The sequence below is a fragment of the Syngnathus scovelli genome, chromosome 11, assembly GCF_024217435.2.
Source record: "Syngnathus scovelli strain Florida chromosome 11, RoL_Ssco_1.2, whole genome shotgun sequence".
NCBI classification, from domain to species: Eukaryota; Metazoa; Chordata; class Actinopteri; order Syngnathiformes; family Syngnathidae; genus Syngnathus; species Syngnathus scovelli.
This window is the reverse complement of record NC_090857.1, coordinates 6,868,018-6,886,906: the sequence shown is the minus strand read 5'-3', so window position 1 is coordinate 6,886,906 and position 18,889 is coordinate 6,868,018. Positions and strand designations below refer to the sequence as shown.

Here is an 18,889-nt window from a genome sequence, read left to right as displayed (position 1 = left end):
AACCTCCTTTCACTATGTGTGAAAATGTCTTTGTGACGCAACGTTCATTGCATTTGTGTTTGCAGACATCTGCTTTTCATTGTTTACTTTATATTGTTCATCTCACAGAGAACCAGATCGCCCACAAAAAAGGCGCAAAAAATTGCTCCTCTTGTTGAGCTAAGGGTGGGGTGGGTAGTTGTGGGGGTGAGCGATGCCGTGCTCAAGGGCACAATGTCAGACTCAAGTGGGATGTGATCCTGCGATCCAAATCCCAAGACCTTACAGACAAGCAGTTGCTGCACCTAAAACTTTGTTTCATTCAGATTTTTTCCTGGTTCAAAGCAGCAAACTGCAACAATAACCCACATCGGCAAAACTAATACATCTTCATCTTATGACTATCTTAACATATTTTGTGGGTTTTACCGAATGCATAATCTAGATCAGATCTGTATGAAACATGTTAACATGATAAATGAATTCATATTTTTTTCTGATTCAGCAAATTGGATCATCAAAAGTAACACTCTTTTGGCGAAAGGACAAAAAATAAAGAGAGTGGACACAAAGTCAGATGGTATTAGGGAAGCAGGAAGTGACCCACATTAAGTCCAGACAGCCAACATGTGGGCAAGCTCACACGTGTGTGCAGTTAACCCTTTCGAAGCAACTGCTTGGAGAGGAAGCTCCGCAACAGATGTGAAGTTTTGCGAAGCAGGCTGCATACAGAATAAATCTCAGTTTTGTTTGATTGATAGTCACTGGCAATTCAGGGAAATCCTTTCATGACAATACACCTTCTAGTGGCTGAGAGCATCACAGGTGATGACATTATGCTCATATCTTACTCATTGTTTTAAAACATTTTTCTCTCATAAATTTACAAAATAAACCATCAGGTTGCACGCACGCACAATATTAGTTATTGCACTTCTAACAGTATTTGCACAATGGTCGATAAATATGTTCTCACCTAGGTGTTAGAAAAGGGGTGCAGGAGGGTGGATGGTGGAGTGGAAGGAACCATCACGGTGAATGAGCAAAAAAGGGGCGGAGACGTCTATTTTTTTTGTTGTTGTTGGTTAGTGTGCCCTCCAGTCTTGGGACCATTCGGACACAGCGAGGGTGAAGCAGAGAAGGGGCCTGTATTGCTAAACAGGTAAAATGTGTAACCGTGTGTGTGTGTGTGTATGAGTGTGTGTGCGTGTGTGTGCTTGCATGCATGTATAGGAATGTGTCTGTCAATGTGTCGCAATTACAACGATACGAGGCCTAAAAAGAGCTCCATTAGCATGTGCTGATATGATCATACGAGCGTTTTTCTTTGCTCCTCAGACATTGAAAATTTGGACCAATTTTGAGGCCCAGCTACAAAGAGTGCATTGTAACCATGGCAATTTTTTTTATACTTCCTCCTTGGGTTCCCTGTGGATTAAGACTTTGAAGAATGTTGCTCCCCGCGGGCAATCCCATTGCAGAACTTTGCTAGCTGTGGCTTTTTTTTCTGTATTTGTTTATTTAACTGTAGCATTATAGCATGCACCTATAAAAGCAAGGATTTTATTTTGCACCCTTTGGAGCGTGCTAATTCAATAACTGTCACCATTCAGGAGGATTTTGCGTGCGTGCTGCCATGCATCCGGTGATCCTCCTCTTGTCTGCCTTGCTTGCACTCCCTCCCTCCCATGGCCAAGATCCTTTTGGCTGGCTGTACAGCCGCCGGAGCTTCGTCCAGGACAAGGCAGGAGGCGAGTGCCCCCCTGAGTGCGACTGTCCCCCAACCTTTTCCATTGCTATGTACTGTGATGCACGGGGCCTGACACTCATGCCCGCCATCCCTTCCCGAATGAAGTACCTGTACCTTCAAAACAACGCCATCTCAGCTATATCCGACTCAGATCTGGTCAACGCAACCAATCTTGTGTGGCTCATGATGCACAATAACCGACTCACATCTGATGGCATCAGCGAGAAGGTATGTTCATTAGTTGCAAGGGCACACAAGTTGCACGTTGGCTCGAGAGTGATTTAGAAACATAGCAAAGCTTTTCAGAAGCGGCAAGATTGATTGGTGCGCTATTTATCAGGATCCACATGTTGTTTTTAGGCCTTTTCGAAGTTGGAACGACTGGAGCGTTTTTATTTAAATCACAACAATTTGACCAGCATCCCTCGTAACCTCCCTCGCACCCTTCGAGACCTGAGGATCAACCATAACAACATTCAAAAGGTAGCTTGTGGGCGAGGTCACTCATTGTGGTAGATGGATACTCATACAAATAATTTCTCGGAAATAATTATGATAATAATTATTCATTAAATGAAAGAATTTATTTATTATTCAAGTGGTTTGAGGTGAGGAAACTGATTGCTATGGTTCATTTAAGTTTAATACAGTAACTCAAACAACTTAGATATTACCAACTAAATTTGTCTCACTCTTTTTCCACCGTTTCGGTTTTCCAAATGTATTCATTTTATTCCGTCACGGCTTAAAAGGAGCTCGATGATGCACTTTGGCATCTCCCAGGAGTTTCCCCTCCCCCTTTATGTAAGAACTGAGCTCCTTTGTTCACACCGGTGATTTTCTGCCAATTGTGAGCTACTTACATTTCTGCAAACTACTGTGTGCAATTAGCTAGCTAGCAGCGCCTACACCACAAAATGGATGTTTACAGAATACAAAGTTTGCCTTCTACCAGTTCTGTGCATCCTTTATCGATTTGCACCTTGTTATATTTTGCTGTTGCTCATTACAAGACCATATAATAACGTATACTTGTTGCCTAGGTAACACCTTCAGACTTGGAGGGAATGGATAACCTCACAATCCTGCATCTCCATGACAACGCTATCACAGACATGGGTGCGTCGCTCAAGTCCCTGACATCCCTCACGCTGTTGGACGTCAGCGCTAACAAGTTGACAAAGGTCTGTAACTTAATATGTACAAAGTAAGAGTCTTTGTATATGCCAAGTCTCTCCTCCTAAGATGCCAGAGGCTCTCCCTGAACAACTGCACCAGCTCTACTTGGACTTCAACGCCATTGCCTCCTTGCCTGAGGGCTTCTTGGCCACGTTCACGCAGCTGCAGTACCTGCGACTGGCCCACAACCAGCTCACAGACAAAGACCTCCCTTCCAACATCTTTAATGTGACGGGCCTGGTAGAGCTAGATCTGAGCTTCAACCGCCTGGAGAGAATCCCTCTGGTCAGCACCACCCTGCAGCATCTCTATCTCCAAGCCAATCACATCAAAGGTAAGAACTGGTGGGATTTTATTAGCTACCAAAACGTCACATGGAGCAACGCAGTCAGAGTTCATACGAAAAATGTGCCAGCTACATGTGGCCATGTTTTACGGTCCCATATGTGTACGGACGAGGTTAATGTCAGCAGAGGATTAATTGTGTTTGCGTCGTGCCGTTACAGAGTTCACATTGGGGAGTTTCTGCAACATTGTGGATGTTACCAATTTCTCCAAGCTGCAAACTCTGCGGCTGGATGGAAATGAACTCAGTCAAGAGGATATCCCGTCGGATTTCTCGCTCTGTCTGCGTTTGGCTTCTAGCATTGACGTTTAATCGTGCACTCAACCTTTTCAGAACACCGCTAACATTATCCACCTTGTGGTTTGTTTTTGAATGTTTCTGTAATGTACTGTGACTTTTCTTTCCCTTTTTGATATACTTGAATATATTTGATAATCAAATAGAATTAGATATATTGTATGACAAGATTGACCTAACTCTTGCTTCGATCAGCACGTGTTGAGCTTTAAGGTAGCTAGTAGAGTTCATAAAATGACAAAGCTTGATTTTGTACAAGTGGATGAATGGTATTAGATATTTTTATTTACTTTTTGCTTGGATAAAACATACAAAAATTATCATATCTGTGTACTTCTAGTCTGTTCATCCACCAAATTATGTATTGAGTATGACAGTAAATTTCAAATAATTACTGTTTTTTTTTTTTAATAGTATTTTAAAACCAAGGACACTGTCAATCAAATGCCTAAAGGGAAAGGGTGGAGGATTGTACCTTGAAATATTAGTTAGTATGATTAGACAAATGTTTAAAGTCAAACAACATTTAGTATGTACATTTTAATTTTGTATGTATTTAGTATGTTTAGTTTGTGCATTTTGAAGCACCTCCGTCATGTCACAAAAGCTCCAAACCTTAGCAGACATCAATACTAAATATTGTTGCTCCATCAATATTTGGCATTGTCGAGATTCTGTGTTAATTAATGGCCTCTATTGTCAGACATAAACTCCCCCCAGTTGTTCTCGAAGTAAATAGATAAGATTCACATGCTTTGGGTCAACGAGGTGAGACAAACTTTACAAGCCTCGCTTTCACAACAAGGAAAAGGTCAAGCATTTTCCAAATGAATGAAAACATTTTGTACTTGTCTAGGCATAGGAGGGTGACACACGCACACACACGCACACAACTATAGTGCAAAGGGCTTTTTGTCCCCATTTAATGGGAAATACCAGTACGCACTCACACAATGGCATTTCAAGGGCGGTCAAGTGAGTGCTTGTGATTGGTGGAGAAGCTCCCACTTCTCAACCTGACCGAGCCTTAAAGAGAACTACCTGAGAAAGCTCGATGAGGAAGAGTTCAGGAGAACGTGAGAGGAGGACATGAGGGAATACCGCTGGAACAATTGGAAGGATTTTATTTCGTCAAACCCCGCCGTTGTTGACCAGGTACTTACTCGTTAACAATCGATTCTGTCTACAATTCTACGAAGCCAGACAAGTTGCAATAGTATTGCTAAACACATTGTGGCACTTTATTAATGTTTTTTTGACATGTCGAGACATTGCAACAGAATGTGGACGTGGACGAGGGTGATAAGAGTACCGATCGAGGCAACTGGGCCAGTAAGAAGGAGTACATCCTTTCTACCATTGGCTATGCCGTCGGCCTCGGGAATATCTGGAGGTTTCCATACTTGGCCTACAAGAATGGAGGGGGTAGGTGTATCTGATAACATCTGATGTGATACGAATCCTCTAACCTTTTCCTATCTTTGAGCAGGAGCCTTTCTGATACCTTATTTTGTGATGTTGGTATTGGCCGGAATTCCTTTTTACTTCTTGGAAAGTGCATTGGGGCAATTCTGCAGCCAAGGCCCGATTCACGTCTGGAGAGCAGTGCCGATCCTACAGGGTAAGATTTGCAGTCGATCGTAACTGATTATAGATTAACAATGCGTTTTATTTTTATGACTCCCTTGCAGTTGTTGTTTTTCTTTTTCAAGGACTTGTGGTCACAAAATTGAAAAGGCCTCCAATTATTTACTTTCAAATAAACTAGCAAATTGTACTTCAAAACAATTGTGCCTACAAAAAATCTGTAATAACAATAAATAAATAAAAAGTCTGAAGCCCATTTTTCATCTTTGCAAAACATCATGAACATCAAAATTGGTTAAAAAAATAGACTAAAGGTGGCTTTTGTCGAATCAGAGCTAATCTACAAAGTCTGTTTTTCTAAATGAATTTGTAATATTCTCCACATTATTTGACTTCAAGGGAATATTTCAGCTTGACAAACAGACACCAGGCCAACAGGAAATTGTGCTTCAGGGGAAGGAACACAAATATGAAGAGCAACCCATGTGACTCTTGCTTTTCAGGTGCTGGCATTGCCATGGTGATTTTGACCTTTATGCTGTCCATCTACTACAATGTCATCATGGCCTACAGCGCGTACTACATGTTTGCCTCCTTCCAGTCTCCTCTGCCCTGGTCCGACTGCTTCAGTTGGACCAACAGCAGCTGCAGCAACGCTCCTGGAGGTGCTTTTAAAAATGTTATAGATTATGTTGGTCAAGATCTATAGTCATGAAGTATTGATGCATTATTTCTTATTTTCTAGTATATTGCAATATAAGTGGTGCTTTAGTGGCCAATTGGAGCCAAGCAAACATGACCTGTCCTTCATCCGACGTGATCTTGGCACCAGTGCAAAGCCCCAGTGAGCAATACTGGGAGTAAGAATGTTCTGGCTTCAAACATGTTTTTGTCCATTAGTGGATTTGTTTTTAAATGCTGGCTCCTCTTCCACAGTCGCGTGGCTCTGCAAAGATCCGCGAGTATCGACGAGACAGGTCCCATCGTTTGGCACTTGGCCCTCTGTTTGCTGCTGAGCTCCATCCTTGTTGGTGCCGCACTCATCAAAGGCATCAAGTCATCAGGAAAAGTGAGTCAGTGTTGCGGAGCCGTATCATACAAAATCAGCTTTGTGGAGCTTTGAGCTATTTTAGAAAGTTGACCTTTTCCCTCTAGGTTGTGTATTTTACTGCAACGTTCCCATACGTGGTGCTTGTGATTCTGCTGATCCGGGGAGTGACACTAGAGGGAGCCAGAGATGGGATCCAGTTTTATATTGGCTCAGAGTCCAACTTGACTAAGCTGGCTGAGGCACAAGTATGGAACCAATTGATTGATTGATTGATTGATTGATTGTAGTTTTGTTATGATATCAAGCATCATCATGTGTTTCAGGTATGGAAAGACGCTGCGACTCAGACCTTTTTCTCTCTGTCTATTGGTTGGGGCGGAGTCATAACACTTGCTTCTTATAGCAAATTCCACAACAATGCCTTGATGGATTCATTAATTGTCACACTCACTAATGCTGGTAGGAGCATGATGAACATTGTTTTGGGGAAGTAGATATAAGCTCTCCGGGCAATTTATTAGGTACACCTGCATCAAACCAATCCAAAAGCTGTAACAAAAATGTGCTTTTAAATGGTGTTCACTTTTGAGCCCTGAAGTTGCAGTACTATTTTCCCTCTTTGTTAGGCACCAGTGTGCTGGCGGGTTTTTCCATATTTTCCATTTTGGGCCACATAGCTCATGTTTACAAAATGCCTGTTGGAGAGGTGGTGAAGGAAGGTGAGTCACACATAATGACATCTAAATATTACGTTTATGAGGCTTTTATTGTATAGTTTGGGGGGAAAATGTTTTGGTGTTGTTGTGCAGGTTTTGGCTTGGCCTTCATTGCATACCCAGACGCTCTGTCTAAACTGCCTGGTTCTCCAATCTGGTCTTTTTTATTTTTTTTCATGCTGCTGACTGTTGGTCTGGACTCCCAGTTTGGAGCAGTAGGTGAGGCTTCACTGTGCTGGATGAGAGCGGCAAACCTCTCTGTATGGTGTGAAACTTGATAAAGCTCTCATGTCAATGCTTCTAGAGGTGATCACCACATGCCTGATTGACTCCTCTCCTAAACGCCTCACCTCCAAACATGGCACCTTGACCATATTAATCAGTGTACTTCTCTTCCTCCTTGGTCTTCCTTACGTCACACAGGTACATCTTTTAAGCACGTTTCTTATCGTCATGGAAGTATACCTGCTCCATTTTGTGTCCAGGCAGGGATATATTGGGTGACTCTTGTTGACCAATTTGTCGCAGGCTGGGTCATGCTAATTTTGGCTCTCTTGGAGATCATTGGTTTCATCTACATATATGGTAAATATGACATCTGAAACAAATGGAAGTGAAGTGCATAACTACCTTAAATATGGGGAAGATGAACATGTTTTTGTTTCTTAAGGGGGAAACTCTTTTATTATGGACGTTGAGATGATGATTGGCAAGAAGAGTTGGAGTTATTGGTTCTGGTGGAGAACATGTTGGTTCATCATCAGCCCATGTGTTATAGTGGTAAGTGTACACTTCATGCACCTCGTTTTTAGGGCTTCTCCAAAAAATTACAGTTGACTGCACTTTGTGCCAGACTTGCTCTTATAAAAAAAATAGAGCCCTAAAAATTTGCGTTTGACTTCAGGGAGTCTTGATTGTGACAGATTGTGGCTCAAAAGCGTGGGTTACTTACTTTACACGTGATTCTTATTTGGTCTCGGATGCCTAATTTTACATTACTTTCATTTTACAGGTGATTCTTATCTGGTCTCTGATGACTTTCATACCCCCTACCTATGGAACGGTCCAATACCCAGCTTGGGCTCTGGCTTTGGGATGGTGCATGGAAGCGTTTATCCTTCTTTGGATTCCGCTCATTGCTCTTTATAAACTGATAAGAGCAGAAGGAACATTGTGGGAGGTGTGTGTACGTGCAAGCATTCATGCATGTGTATGCCCACGTTGCTTGATATTTTTCTTATGAATGCCATAAACACATAGCATCAATTTTCTTGCTGTATGACTTTTCACAGCGTGTGAAGTCACTGTGCTCTGCCTCGGAACATTGGCATCCCTATCTAGACATTCATCGCGGTGAGCGGTATGCAGAAGAACACTGCAGGCGCAGGAGGAGCTCCAGTAATCTCAACAAACCAGAACCAAGTCTAAATGTCATCTCCAGCTCAAAGTTCTGATTAATGTATTTTGAACCAATTTAACTAGCACACAGGTGACAAACTCACATCCAGCCACTACACATTTTGGCCTTTTTAAGCAAATTACATATTTTTACTTAATTTCAAACCATTTTAAAAATGCAAATGATCTTGATTTTGAACAAATTCCTCTATTCAATGTACTTTCTTGTTGTCGAACCACTTTTTAAATAAATGATTTGCTTTAGAAACGAGTTATTCGTCATTCTGTTGTGTATATGTAAAAATAATTTGTGACTGTATGGTTTCATAACAGCACCAACATCGGCCAGCGTGAGTCTAGTGACGTCTAGTGGCCAATTAGTAAACTGCATCCACCGAACAGTTGGAGTAGAAACAAAGCCAGCAAGTATGGGCATATACCTGAATGAGCTTTTAGAATTGGAACCTCGATTTGGATGCAAATGCTGAGTGCCAGAAGTCCCAATGATCGTGAGCAGCAGGGGGGGCCCCATTTCAACCCCTTACACTGAGTGCCAAGCAGGGAAGAAATGGGTATCATTGTTATAGTCACTGGTATGACTCGGCAGGGGTTTGAACCCACCACCTCCCAATCTCAGGGCGGACACTCTCCTCTTAGGCCACTGAGTAGGTAAACATTTGTATCGTAGTATAACACTTATAGTCGTTTTTAAATAACGTGTATACCTATATACGCCTAAATATTGTTATCCAATATATTTGCTGCAATTTCACATTAGATTGCTGGTTTGGAATTTGCTTTTAATATTATTATTTTTAATAAACATTTATGTTAAAACTTGTCTGGCGTCTTGTTCCTTGTTTTTATATTCGCCAATTAAAACATAAAAATCAGACATTTGGTTAACTGCTTTATATGACAATATGTGTAGGTACACTACACGAGGTTAAAAAAAAAACAATAAATAAATAAAGGGTTAATTGCACAGCAAAACCAGTTCCCCGCTCCTGGGATTGAACCAAGTTCTTGCCGATCAAGAGCCCGAGTCATTAACCAGTCGGCTACTTCTGCCGGCAGTTTACAATAGCCTGCACTGTTTTGTACGAGTGATGTGTATTCCAGTTTTAAGTGAACTGAATCTTTAGAATTGGTTCACTCAAAATATTTGTTCAAAAGAATCGTTCACCAAATTCCTTGTTTCTTTATTCGCAAATTAAAACATAAAAATCAGCTTAATCATGCTTTATATCACAATATGTGTAGGTACACCTTCAATAGGTACACTACACAAGGTTTACAAAAAAAAAAAAAAAGAATAAATAAATAAAGGGTTAATTGCACAACAAAAGCACATCAAGGTAATTTCTCCACCTGGGATCGAACCAAGTACTTACTGAGCAACAGCTCTAGTCATTAACCAGTCGGCTATTTCGACCATCAGGCTACGATTGCTTTCACTATTTTGTACTAGTGATGTGCATTCCAGTTCCCAAGTGAACTGAATCTTTAGACTACACTTTCTTCAGACTACACTTTCTTATTTATTTTATTATTTTTTTTACCTCGTGTAGTGTATCAAAATATCCCATAATTATCTGCCTAAATAATTGTGACTCATTTAAAACTATTCTACTTGTTAATACCTACAAAAGAACATTCTAACCGGAGATTGCAGTGGGATCAAAAATTTTTTCAGATCGAGTCGCTTGTGAGCTGCTCCATAAAACCATACATGTTCCATGTACTGAGAGCAAGGCTTCCATAGGGTAATGGTTAGTGCTCTGAGCTTTCACCCCAGCGACCTGGGTTCGAATCTCAATGGGACCAAAAATTTTTTCACCTATCTAGTCTTCTTGTCAGCTGCTCCATAAAACCATACATGTTCCGTGGCCTGAGAGTAAGGCTTCCATCGGGTAGTGGTTAGTGCTCTGGGCTTTCACCCCAGCGACCTGGGTTCGAATCTCAGTGGGACCAAAAAAACTTTCACTGATCTAGTCGCTTTTATCGATTTAGAAAATTTGCAACACAGTTGCTAGTGTAACCATATAACCATGCACTTCCTTCGAGCTAGGGTTACGTTTAAAGTTAGGGTTAGAGCTAGTGTTAGGGTTAGAGCTAGGGTTAGGGTTAGAAGTAGAGTTAGAGCTTGGGTTAGGGTTAGAGCTAGGGTTAGAGCTAAGGTTAAGGTTAGAGCTAAGGTCAGGGTTAGAGCTAGGGTTAGAGCTAGGGTTAGAGTTAGAGCTAGATCTAGGGCTAGGGTTAGAGCTAGGGTTGGGGTTAGGGTTAGAGCTAGGGTTGGGGTTAGGGTTAGAGCTAGGGTTAGGGTTAGGGCTAGGGTTAGGGTTAGAGCTAGTGTTAGGGTTAGAGGTAGGCTTAGAGCTAGGGTTAGGGTAGGGTTAGGGTTAGAGCTTGGGTTAGGGTTAGAGCTAGGGTTGGGGTTAGGGTTAGAGCTAGGGTTAGAGCTAGGGTTAGGGTTAGGCTTAGAGCTAGGGTTAGAGCTAAGGTTAGGGTTAGAGCTAGGGTTGGGGTTAGAGCTAGGGTTGGGGTTAGAGCTAGGGTAGGGTTAGAGCTAGGGTTAAGGTTAGGGCTAGGGTTAGAGCTAGTGTTAGGGTTAGAGGTAGGGTTAGGGTAGGGTTAGGGTTAGAGCTTGGGTTAGGGTTAGAGCTAGGGTTAGGGTTAGAGCTAGGGTTAGGGTTAGAGCTAGGGTTGGGGTTAGGGTTAGAGCTAGGGTTAGGGCTAGGGTTAGAGCTAGTGTTAGGGTTAGAGGTAGGGTTAGAGCTAGGGTTAGGGTAGGGTTAGGGTTAGAGCTTGGGTTAGGGTTAGAGCTAGGGTTAGAGGTAGGGTTAGGGTTGGGGTTGGAGCTAGGGTTAGAGCTTGTGTTAGGGTTAGAGATAGGGTTAGGGTTAGAAGTAGAGTTAGAGCTTGGGTTAGGGTTAGAGCTAGGGTTAGAGCTAAGGTTAAGGTTAGAGCTAAGGTTAGGGTTAGAGCTAGGGTTAGAGCTAGGGTTAGAGTTAGAGCTAGAGCTAGGGTTAGGGTTAGAGCTAGGGTTAGGGCTAGGGTTAGGGTTAGAGCTAGGGTTGGGGTTAGGGTTAGAGCTAGGGTTGGGGTTAGGGTTAGAGCTAGGGTTAGGATTAGGGCTAGGGTTAGAGCTAGTGTTAGGGTTAGAGGTAGGGTTAGAGCTAGGGTTAGGGTAGGGTTAGGGTTAGAGCTTGGGTTAGGGTTAGAGCTAGGGTTGGGGTTAGGGTTAGAGCTAGGGTTAGAGCTAGGGTTAGGGTTAGGCTTAGAGCTAGGGTTAGAGCTAGGGTTAGGGTTAGAGCTAGGGTTGGGGTTAGGGTTAGAGCTAGGGTTGGGGTTAGGGTTAGAGCTAGGGTTGGGGTTAGGGTTAGGGTTAGAGCTAGGGTTAGGGCTAGGGTTAGGGTTAGAGCTAGTGTTAGGGTTAGAAGTAAGGTTAGGGTAGGGTTAGGGTTAGAGCTTGGGTTAGGGTTAGAGCTAGGGTTAGGGTTGGGGTTAGAGCTAGGGTTAGGGTTAGAGCTAGGGTTAGGGCTAGGGTTAGGGTTAGAGCTAGTGTTAGGGTTAGAGCTAGGGTTAGGGTAGGGTTAGGGTTAGAGCTTGGGTTAGGGTTAGAGCTAGGGTTAGAGCTAGGGTTAGGGTTGGGGTTAGAGCTAGGGTTAGAGCTTGGGTTAGGGTTAGAGCTAGGGTTAGAGCTAGGGTTAGGGTTAGAGCTAGGGTTACGGTTAGAGCTAGGGTTAGGGTTGGAGCTAGGGTTAGCGGTAGGGTTAGGGTTAGAGCTAGGGTTAGAGTTAGTGCAAGGGTTAGGGTTAAAGCTAGGGTTAGGGTTAGAGCTAGGGTTAGGGTTAGAGCTAGGGTTAGAGTTAGAGCTAGGGTTAGGGTTAGAGCTAGGGTTAGGGTTAGAGTTAGAGTTAGAGTTAGGGTTAGAGATAGGGTCAGGGTTAGGGTTAGAGCTAGGGTTAGAGCTAGGGTTAGAGCTAGGGTTAGAGTGAGGGTTAGGGTTAGAGCTAGGCTTAGGGTTAGGGTTAGGGTTAGGGTTAGAGTTAGAGCTAGGGTTAGGGTTAGAGTTAGGCTTAGGGTTAGGGTTAGAGTTAGAGCTTGGGTTAGGGTTAGAAGTAGAGTTAGAGCTTGGGTTAGGGTTAGAGCTAGGGTTAGGGCTAGGGTTAGAGCTAGAGTTAAAGCTAGGGTTAGGGTTAGGCTTAGAGCTAGGGTTAGAGCTAGGGTTAGAGTTAGAGCTAGGGTTAGGGTTAGGCTTAGAGCTAGGGTTAGAGCTAGGGTTAGAGCTTGGGTTAGGCTTAGAGCTAGGGTTGGAGCTAGGGTTACGGTTAGAGCTAGGGTTAGGGTTGGAGCTAGGGTTAGCGGTAGGGTTAGCGTTAGAGCTAGGCTTAGAGTTAGTGCGAGGGTTAGGGTTAGAGCTAGGCTTAGAGCTAGGGTTAGAGCTAGGGTTAGGGTTATGGTTAGAGTTAGAGCTAGGGTTAGGGTTAGAAGTAGAGTTAGAGCTTGGGTTAGGGTTAGAGCTAGGGTTAGAGCTAAGGTTAGGGTTAGAGCTAAGGTGAGGGTTAGAGCTAGGGTTAGGGTTAGAGCTAGGGTTAGAGTTAGGGTTACAGCTAGAGCTAGGGTTAGGGTTAGAGCTAGGGTTAGGGCTAGGGTTAGAGCTAGGGTTAGGGTTAGGCTTAAAGCTAGGGTTAGAGTTAGGGTTAGGGTTAGAGCTAGGGTTGGGGTTAGGGTTAGAGCTAGGGTTGGGGTTAGGGTTAGAGCTAGGGTTGGGGTTAGGGTTAGAGCTAGGGTTAGGGTTAGGGTTAGGGCTAGGGTTAGAGCTAGTGTTAGGGTTAGAGGTAGGGTTAGAGCTAGGGTTAGGGTTTGAGCTAGGGTTAGAGCTAGGGTTTGAGCTAGGGTTAGAGCTAGGGTTTGAGCTAGGGTTAGCTAGCTCTAACCCTAACCCTTTGTTTTATTGTTAAAATAGTGGTAACGCTTTTTTTCTTTTTTTAAACTACCATGTATGGTAGTTTTTTTTTAAACTACCATGTATGGTAGTTTTTTTTTTGAAGAAAAAAAATGAAGACGCTTTATTTTTGAAAAAAAAAACTACCATAAATGGTAGTTTTAAAAAAAACTACCGTGTATGGTAGTTTTTCTTTTTTTGAAAAAAAAAACAGCTTTAACCCTAACCCTAGCTCTAACTATAACCCTAACCCTAGCTCTAACCCTAACCCTAGCTCTAACCCTAAGCCTAGCTCTAACCCTAACCCTAACCCTAACCCTAACCCTAACCCTAGCTCTAACCCTAAGCCTAGCTCTAACCCTAACCCTCGCTCTAACTCTAACCCTAACCCTAGCTCTAACCCTCGCACTAACCCTAACCCTAACCCTAACCCTCGCTCTAACCCTAACCCTAGCTCTAACCCTAGCTCTAACCCTAACCCTAGCTCTAACTCTAACCCTAGCTCTAACCCTAACCCTAAGCCTAGCTCTAACCCTAACCCTCACTCTAATTCTAACCCTAACCCTAGCTCTAACCCTAGCTCTAACCCTAACCCTAGCTCTAACTCTAACCCTAACCCTAGCTCTAACCCTAACCCAAGCTCTAACTCTAACCCTAGCCCTAACCCTAACCCTAGCGCTAACCCTAGCTCTAACCCTAACCCTAGCTCTAACCCTAACCCTCGCACTAACTCTAATCCTAGCGCTAACCCTAACCCTACCGCTAACCCTAGCTCCAACCCTAACCCTAGCTCCAACCCTAACCCTAGCTCTAACCCTAGCTCTAACCCTAGCTCTAACCCTAGCTCTAACCCTAGCTCTAACCCTAGCTCTAACCCTAACCCAAGCTCTAACCCTAGCCCTAACCCCAACCCTAACCCTAGCTCTAACCCTAACCCTAGCTCTAACCCTAACCCCAACCCTAGCTCTAACCCTAACCCCAACCCTAGCTCTAACCCTAACCCTAGCTCTAACCCTAACCCAAGCTCTAACCCTACCCTAACCCTACCTCTAACCCTAACACTAGCTCTAACCCTAACCCTAGCCCTAACCCTAGCTCTAACCCTAACCCCAACCCTAGCTCTAACCCTAACCCTAGCCCTAACCCTAGCTCTAACCCTAAGCCTAGCTCTAACCCTAACCCTAACCCTAACCCTAACCCTAGCTCTAACCCTAACCCTAGCTCTAACCCTAACCCTCGCTCTAACGCTAACCCTAACCCTAGCTCTAACCCTAACCCTCGCACTAACTCTAACCCTAACCCTAACCCTAACCCTCGCTCTAACCCTAACCCTAGCTCTAACCTTAGCTCTAACCCTAACCCTAGCTCTAACTCTAACCCTAGCTCTAACCCTAACCCTAAGCCTAGCTCTAACCCTAACCCTCACTCTAATTCTAACCCTAACCCTAGCTCTAACCCTAACCCTAGCTCTAACCCTAACCCTAGCTCTAACTCTAACCCTAACCCTAGCTCCAACCCTAACCCAAGCTCTAACTCTAACCCTAGCTCTAACCCTAACCCTAGCTCTAACCCTAGCTCTAACCCTAACCCTAGCTCTAACCCTAACCCTCGCACTAACTCTAATCCTAGCGCTAACCCTAACCCTACCGCTAACCCTAGCTCCAACCCTAACCCTAGCTCCAACCCTAACCCTAGCTCTAACCCTAGCTCTAACCCTAGCTCTAACCCTAGCTCTAACCCTAGCTCTAACCCTAACCCTAGCCCTAACCCCAACCCTAACCCTAGCTCTAACCCTAACCCTAATCCTAGCTCTAACCCTAACCCTAACCCTAGCTCTAACCCTAACCCCAACCCTACCTCTAACCCTAACCCTAGCTCTAACCCCAACCCTAACCCTAGCTCTAACCCTAACCCAAGCTCTAACCCTACCCTAACCCTACCTCTAACCCTAACACTAGCTCTAACCCTAACCCTAGCCCTAACCCTAGCTCTAACCCTAACCCCAACCCTAGCTCTAACCCTAACCCTAGCCCTAACCCTAGCTCTAACCCTAAGCCTAGCTCTAACCCTAACCCTAACTCTAACCCTAGCTCTAACCCTAGCTCTAACCCTAACCCTCGCTCTAACTCTAACCCTAACCCTAGCTCTAACCCTAACCCTCGCACTAACTCTAACCCTAACCCTAACCCTAACCCTCGCTCTAACCCTAACCCTAGCTCTAACCCTAGCTCTAACCCTAACCCTAGCTCTAACTCTAACCCTAGCTCTAACCCTAACCCTAAGCCTAGCTCTAACCCTAACCCTCACTCTAATTCTAACCCTAACCCTAGCTCTAACCCTAACCCTAGCTCTAACCCTAACCCTAGCTCTAACTCTAACCCTAACCCTAGCTCTAACCCTAACCCAAGCTCTAACTCTAACCCTAGCTCTAACCCTAACCCTAGCTCTAACCCTAGCTCTAACCCTAACCCTAGCTCTAACCCTAACCCTCGCACTAACTCTAATCCTAGCGCTAACCCTAACCCTACCGCTAACCCTAGCTCCAACCCTAACCCTAGCTCCAACCCTAACCCTAGCTCTAACCCTAGCTCTAACCCTAGCTCTAACCCTAGCTCTAACCCCAACCCTAACCCTAGCTCTAACCCTAACCCAAGCTCTAACCCTACCCTACCTCTAACCCTAACACTAGCTCTAACCCTAGCTCTAACCCTAACCCAAGCTCTAACCCTACCCTAACCCTACCTCTAACCCTAACACTAGCTCTAACCCTAACCCTAGCCCTAACCCTAGCTCTAACCCTAACCCCAACCCTAGCTCTAACCCTAACCCTAGCCCTAACCCTAGCTCTAACCCTAAGCCTAGCTCTAACCCTAACCCTAACTCTAACCCTAGCTCTAACCCTAGCTCTAACCCTAACCCTCGCTCTAACTCTAACCCTAACCCTAGCTCTAACCCTAACCCTCGCACTAACTCTAACCCTAACCCTAACCCTAACCCTCGCTCTAACCCTAACCCTAGCTCTAACCCTAGCTCTAACCCTAACCCTAGCTCTAACTCTAACCCTAGCTCTAACCCTAACCCTAAGCCTAGCTCTAACCCTAACCCTCACTCTAATTCTAACCCTAACCCTAGCTCTAACCCTAACCCTAGCTCTAACCCTAACCCTAGCTCTAACTCTAACCCTAACCCTAGCTCTAACCCTAACCCAAGCTCTAACTCTAACCCTAGCTCTAACCCTAACCCTAGCTCTAACCCTAGCTCTAACCCTAACCCTAGCTCTAACCCTAACCCTCGCACTAACTCTAATCCTAGCGCTAACCCTAACCCTACCGCTAACCCTAGCTCCAACCCTAACCCTAGCTCCAACCCTAACCCTAGCTCTAACCCTAGCTCTAACCCTAGCTCTAACCCTAGCTCTAACCCTAGCTCTAACCCTAGCTCTAACCCTAGCTCTAACCCTAACCCAAGCTCTAACCCTAGCCCTAACCCCAACCCTAACCCTAGCTCTAACCCTAACCCTAACCCTAGCTCTAACCCTAACCCCAACCCTAGCTCTAACCCTAACCCCAACCCTAGCTCTAACCCTAGCTCTAACCCCAACCCTAACCCTAGCTCTAACCCTAACCCAAGCTCTAACCCTACCCTACCTCTAACCCTAACACTAGCTCTAACCCTAGCCCTAACCCTAGCTCTAACCCTAACCCCAACCCTAGCTCTAACCCTAACCCTAGCCCTAACCCTAGCTCTAACCCTAACCCCAACCCTAGCTCTAACCCTAACCCCAACCCTGGCTCTAACCCTAGCTCTAACCCTAGCTCTAAGCCTAACCCTAACCCTAGCTCTAACCCTAACCCCAACCTTAGCTCTAACCCTAACCCTAGCTCTAACCCTAACCCAAGCTCTAACCCTAGCTCTAGCCCTAACCCTAGCTCTAACCCTAACCCCAACCCTAGCTCTAACCCTAACCCCAACCCTAGCTCTAACCCTAACCCTAGCTCTAACCCTAGATCTAACCCCAACCCTAACCCTAGCTCTAACCCTAACCCAAGCTCTAACCCTAACCCTACCTCTAGCCCTAACACTAGCTCTAACCCTAGCCCTAACCCTAGCTCTAACCCTAACCCCAACCCCAGCTCTAACCTGAACCCCAACCCTAGCTCTAACCCTAGCTCTAAGCCTAACCCTAGCTCTAACCCTAACCCCAACCCTAGCTCTAACCCTAACCCAAGCTCTAACCCTAACCCTACCCTAACCCTAGCTCTAACCCTAACACTAGCTGTAACCCTAACCCTAGCCCTAACCCTAGCTCTAACCCCAACCCTAGCTCTAACCCTAACCCCAGCCCTAGCTCTAAGCCTAACCCTAGCTCTAACCCTAGCCCTAACCCTAGCTCTAACCCTAACTCTAACCCTAACCTTAGCTCTAACCTTAACCTTAGCTCTAACCCTAACCCAAGCTCTAACTCTACTTCTAACCCTAACCCTAGCTCTAACCCTAACACTAGCTCTAACCCTAACTTTAAACGTAACCCTAGCTCGAAGGAAGTGCATGGTTATATGGTTACACTAGCAACTGTGTTGCAAATTTTCTAAATCGATAAAAGCGACTAGATCAGTGAAAGTTTTTTTGGTCCCACTGAGATTCGAACCCAGGTCGCTGGGGTGAAAGCCCAGAGCACTAACCACTACCCGATGGAAGCCTTACTCTCAGGCCACGGAACATGTATGGTTTTATGGAGCAGCTGACAAGAAGACTAGATAGGTGAAAAAATTTTTGGTCCCATTGAGATTCGAACCCAGGTCGCTGGGGTGAAAGCTCAGAGCACTAACCATTACCCTATGGAAGCCTTGCTCTCAGTACATGGAACATGTATGGTTTTATGGAGCAGCTCACAAGCGACTCGATCTGAAAAAATTTTTGATCCCACTGCAATCTCCGGTTAGAATGTTCTTTTGTAGGTATTAACAAGTAGAATAGTTTTAAATGAGTCACAATTATTTAGGCAGATAATTATGGGATATTTTGATACACTACACGAGGTAAAAAAAATAATAAAATAAATAAGAAAGTGTAGTCTGAAGAAAGTGTAGTCTAAAGATTCAGTTCACTTGGGAACTGGAATGCACATCACTAGTACAAAATAGTGAAAGCAATCGTAGCCTGATGGTCGAAATAGCCGACTGGTTAATGACTAGAGCTGTTGCTCAGTAAGTACTTGGTTCGATCCCAGGTGGAGAAATTACCTTGATGTGCTTTTGTTGTGCAATTAACCCTTTATTTATTTATTCTTTTTTTTTTTTTTTGTAAACCTTGTGTAGTGTACCTATTGAAGGTGTACCTACACATATTGTGATATAAAGCATGATTAAGCTGATTTTTATGTTTTAATTTGCGAATAAAGAAACAAGGAATTTGGTGAACGATTCTTTTGAACAAATATTTTGAGTGAACCAATTCTAAAGATTCAGTTCACTTAAAACTGGAATACACATCACTCGTACAAAACAGTGCAGGCTATTGTAAACTGCCGGCAGAAGTAGCCGACTGGTTAATGACTCGGGCTCTTGATCGGCAAGAACTTGGTTCAATCCCAGGAGCGGGGAACTGGTTTTGCTGTGCAATTAACCCTTTATTT

General features: G+C 44.3%; 2 protein-coding genes across 5 annotated transcripts in view; both read left to right on the top strand.

Moving 5' to 3' along the window:
• Positions 1–4,205, top strand: part of fmoda (fibromodulin a) — a 29,190-nt gene extending 24,985 nt beyond the window's left edge. Inside the window, exons 3-8 of one of the 3 annotated variants that reach the window (XM_049733134.2) lie at positions 1,069–1,141; positions 1,593–1,957; positions 2,090–2,212; positions 2,773–2,913; positions 2,975–3,242; positions 3,415–4,205. In XM_049733134.2, the coding sequence (XP_049589091.1) occupies positions 1,616–1,957; positions 2,090–2,212; positions 2,773–2,913; positions 2,975–3,242; positions 3,415–3,566 (1,026 nt within the window). In that variant the 5' untranslated portion in view covers positions 1,069–1,141; positions 1,593–1,615 and the 3' untranslated portion in view covers positions 3,567–4,205. The remainder of the gene's footprint in view (positions 1–1,068; positions 1,142–1,592; positions 1,958–2,089; positions 2,213–2,772; positions 2,914–2,974; positions 3,243–3,414) is intronic. The other 2 variants (XM_049733137.2, XM_049733135.2) reach the window with 2 other exon arrangements.
• Positions 4,206–4,314: 109 nt separating this feature from the next.
• On the top strand, positions 4,315–8,574 carry LOC125977022 (sodium- and chloride-dependent neutral and basic amino acid transporter B(0+)). Of its 2 annotated transcripts, none has more exons than XM_049733130.1 (15): positions 4,315–4,706; positions 4,832–4,976; positions 5,041–5,172; positions 5,642–5,803; positions 5,884–5,998; positions 6,075–6,207; positions 6,294–6,434; positions 6,513–6,648; positions 6,816–6,908; positions 6,999–7,124; positions 7,210–7,328; positions 7,391–7,490; positions 7,576–7,685; positions 7,918–8,085; positions 8,198–8,574. In XM_049733130.1, exons 1-15 carry the CDS (start codon positions 4,641–4,643, stop codon positions 8,357–8,359), a joined length of 1,908 nt encoding a protein of 635 aa, XP_049589087.1. In that variant the 5' UTR covers positions 4,315–4,640; the 3' UTR covers positions 8,360–8,574. The 2 variants fall into 2 exon arrangements, with proteins under 2 accessions (XP_049589087.1, XP_049589086.1); XM_049733129.1 differs by having other exon boundaries at positions 4,820–4,976.
• The last annotated feature ends 10,315 nt before the right edge of the window (positions 8,575–18,889 follow it).

Excerpts from the sequence above, each read along its gene's own strand:
- LOC125977022 (XM_049733129.1), top strand. The coding sequence starts at position 4,641 with ATGAGGGAATACCGCTGGAACAATTGGAAGGATTTTATTTCGTCAAAC. Across the intron at positions 5,804-5,883 it reads CTGCAGCAACGCTCCTGGAG|TATATTGCAATATAAGTGGT; the intron begins GTGCTTTTAAAA and ends CTTATTTTCTAG. Across the intron at positions 6,435-6,512 it reads CTAAGCTGGCTGAGGCACAA|GTATGGAAAGACGCTGCGAC; the intron begins GTATGGAACCAA and ends CATGTGTTTCAG.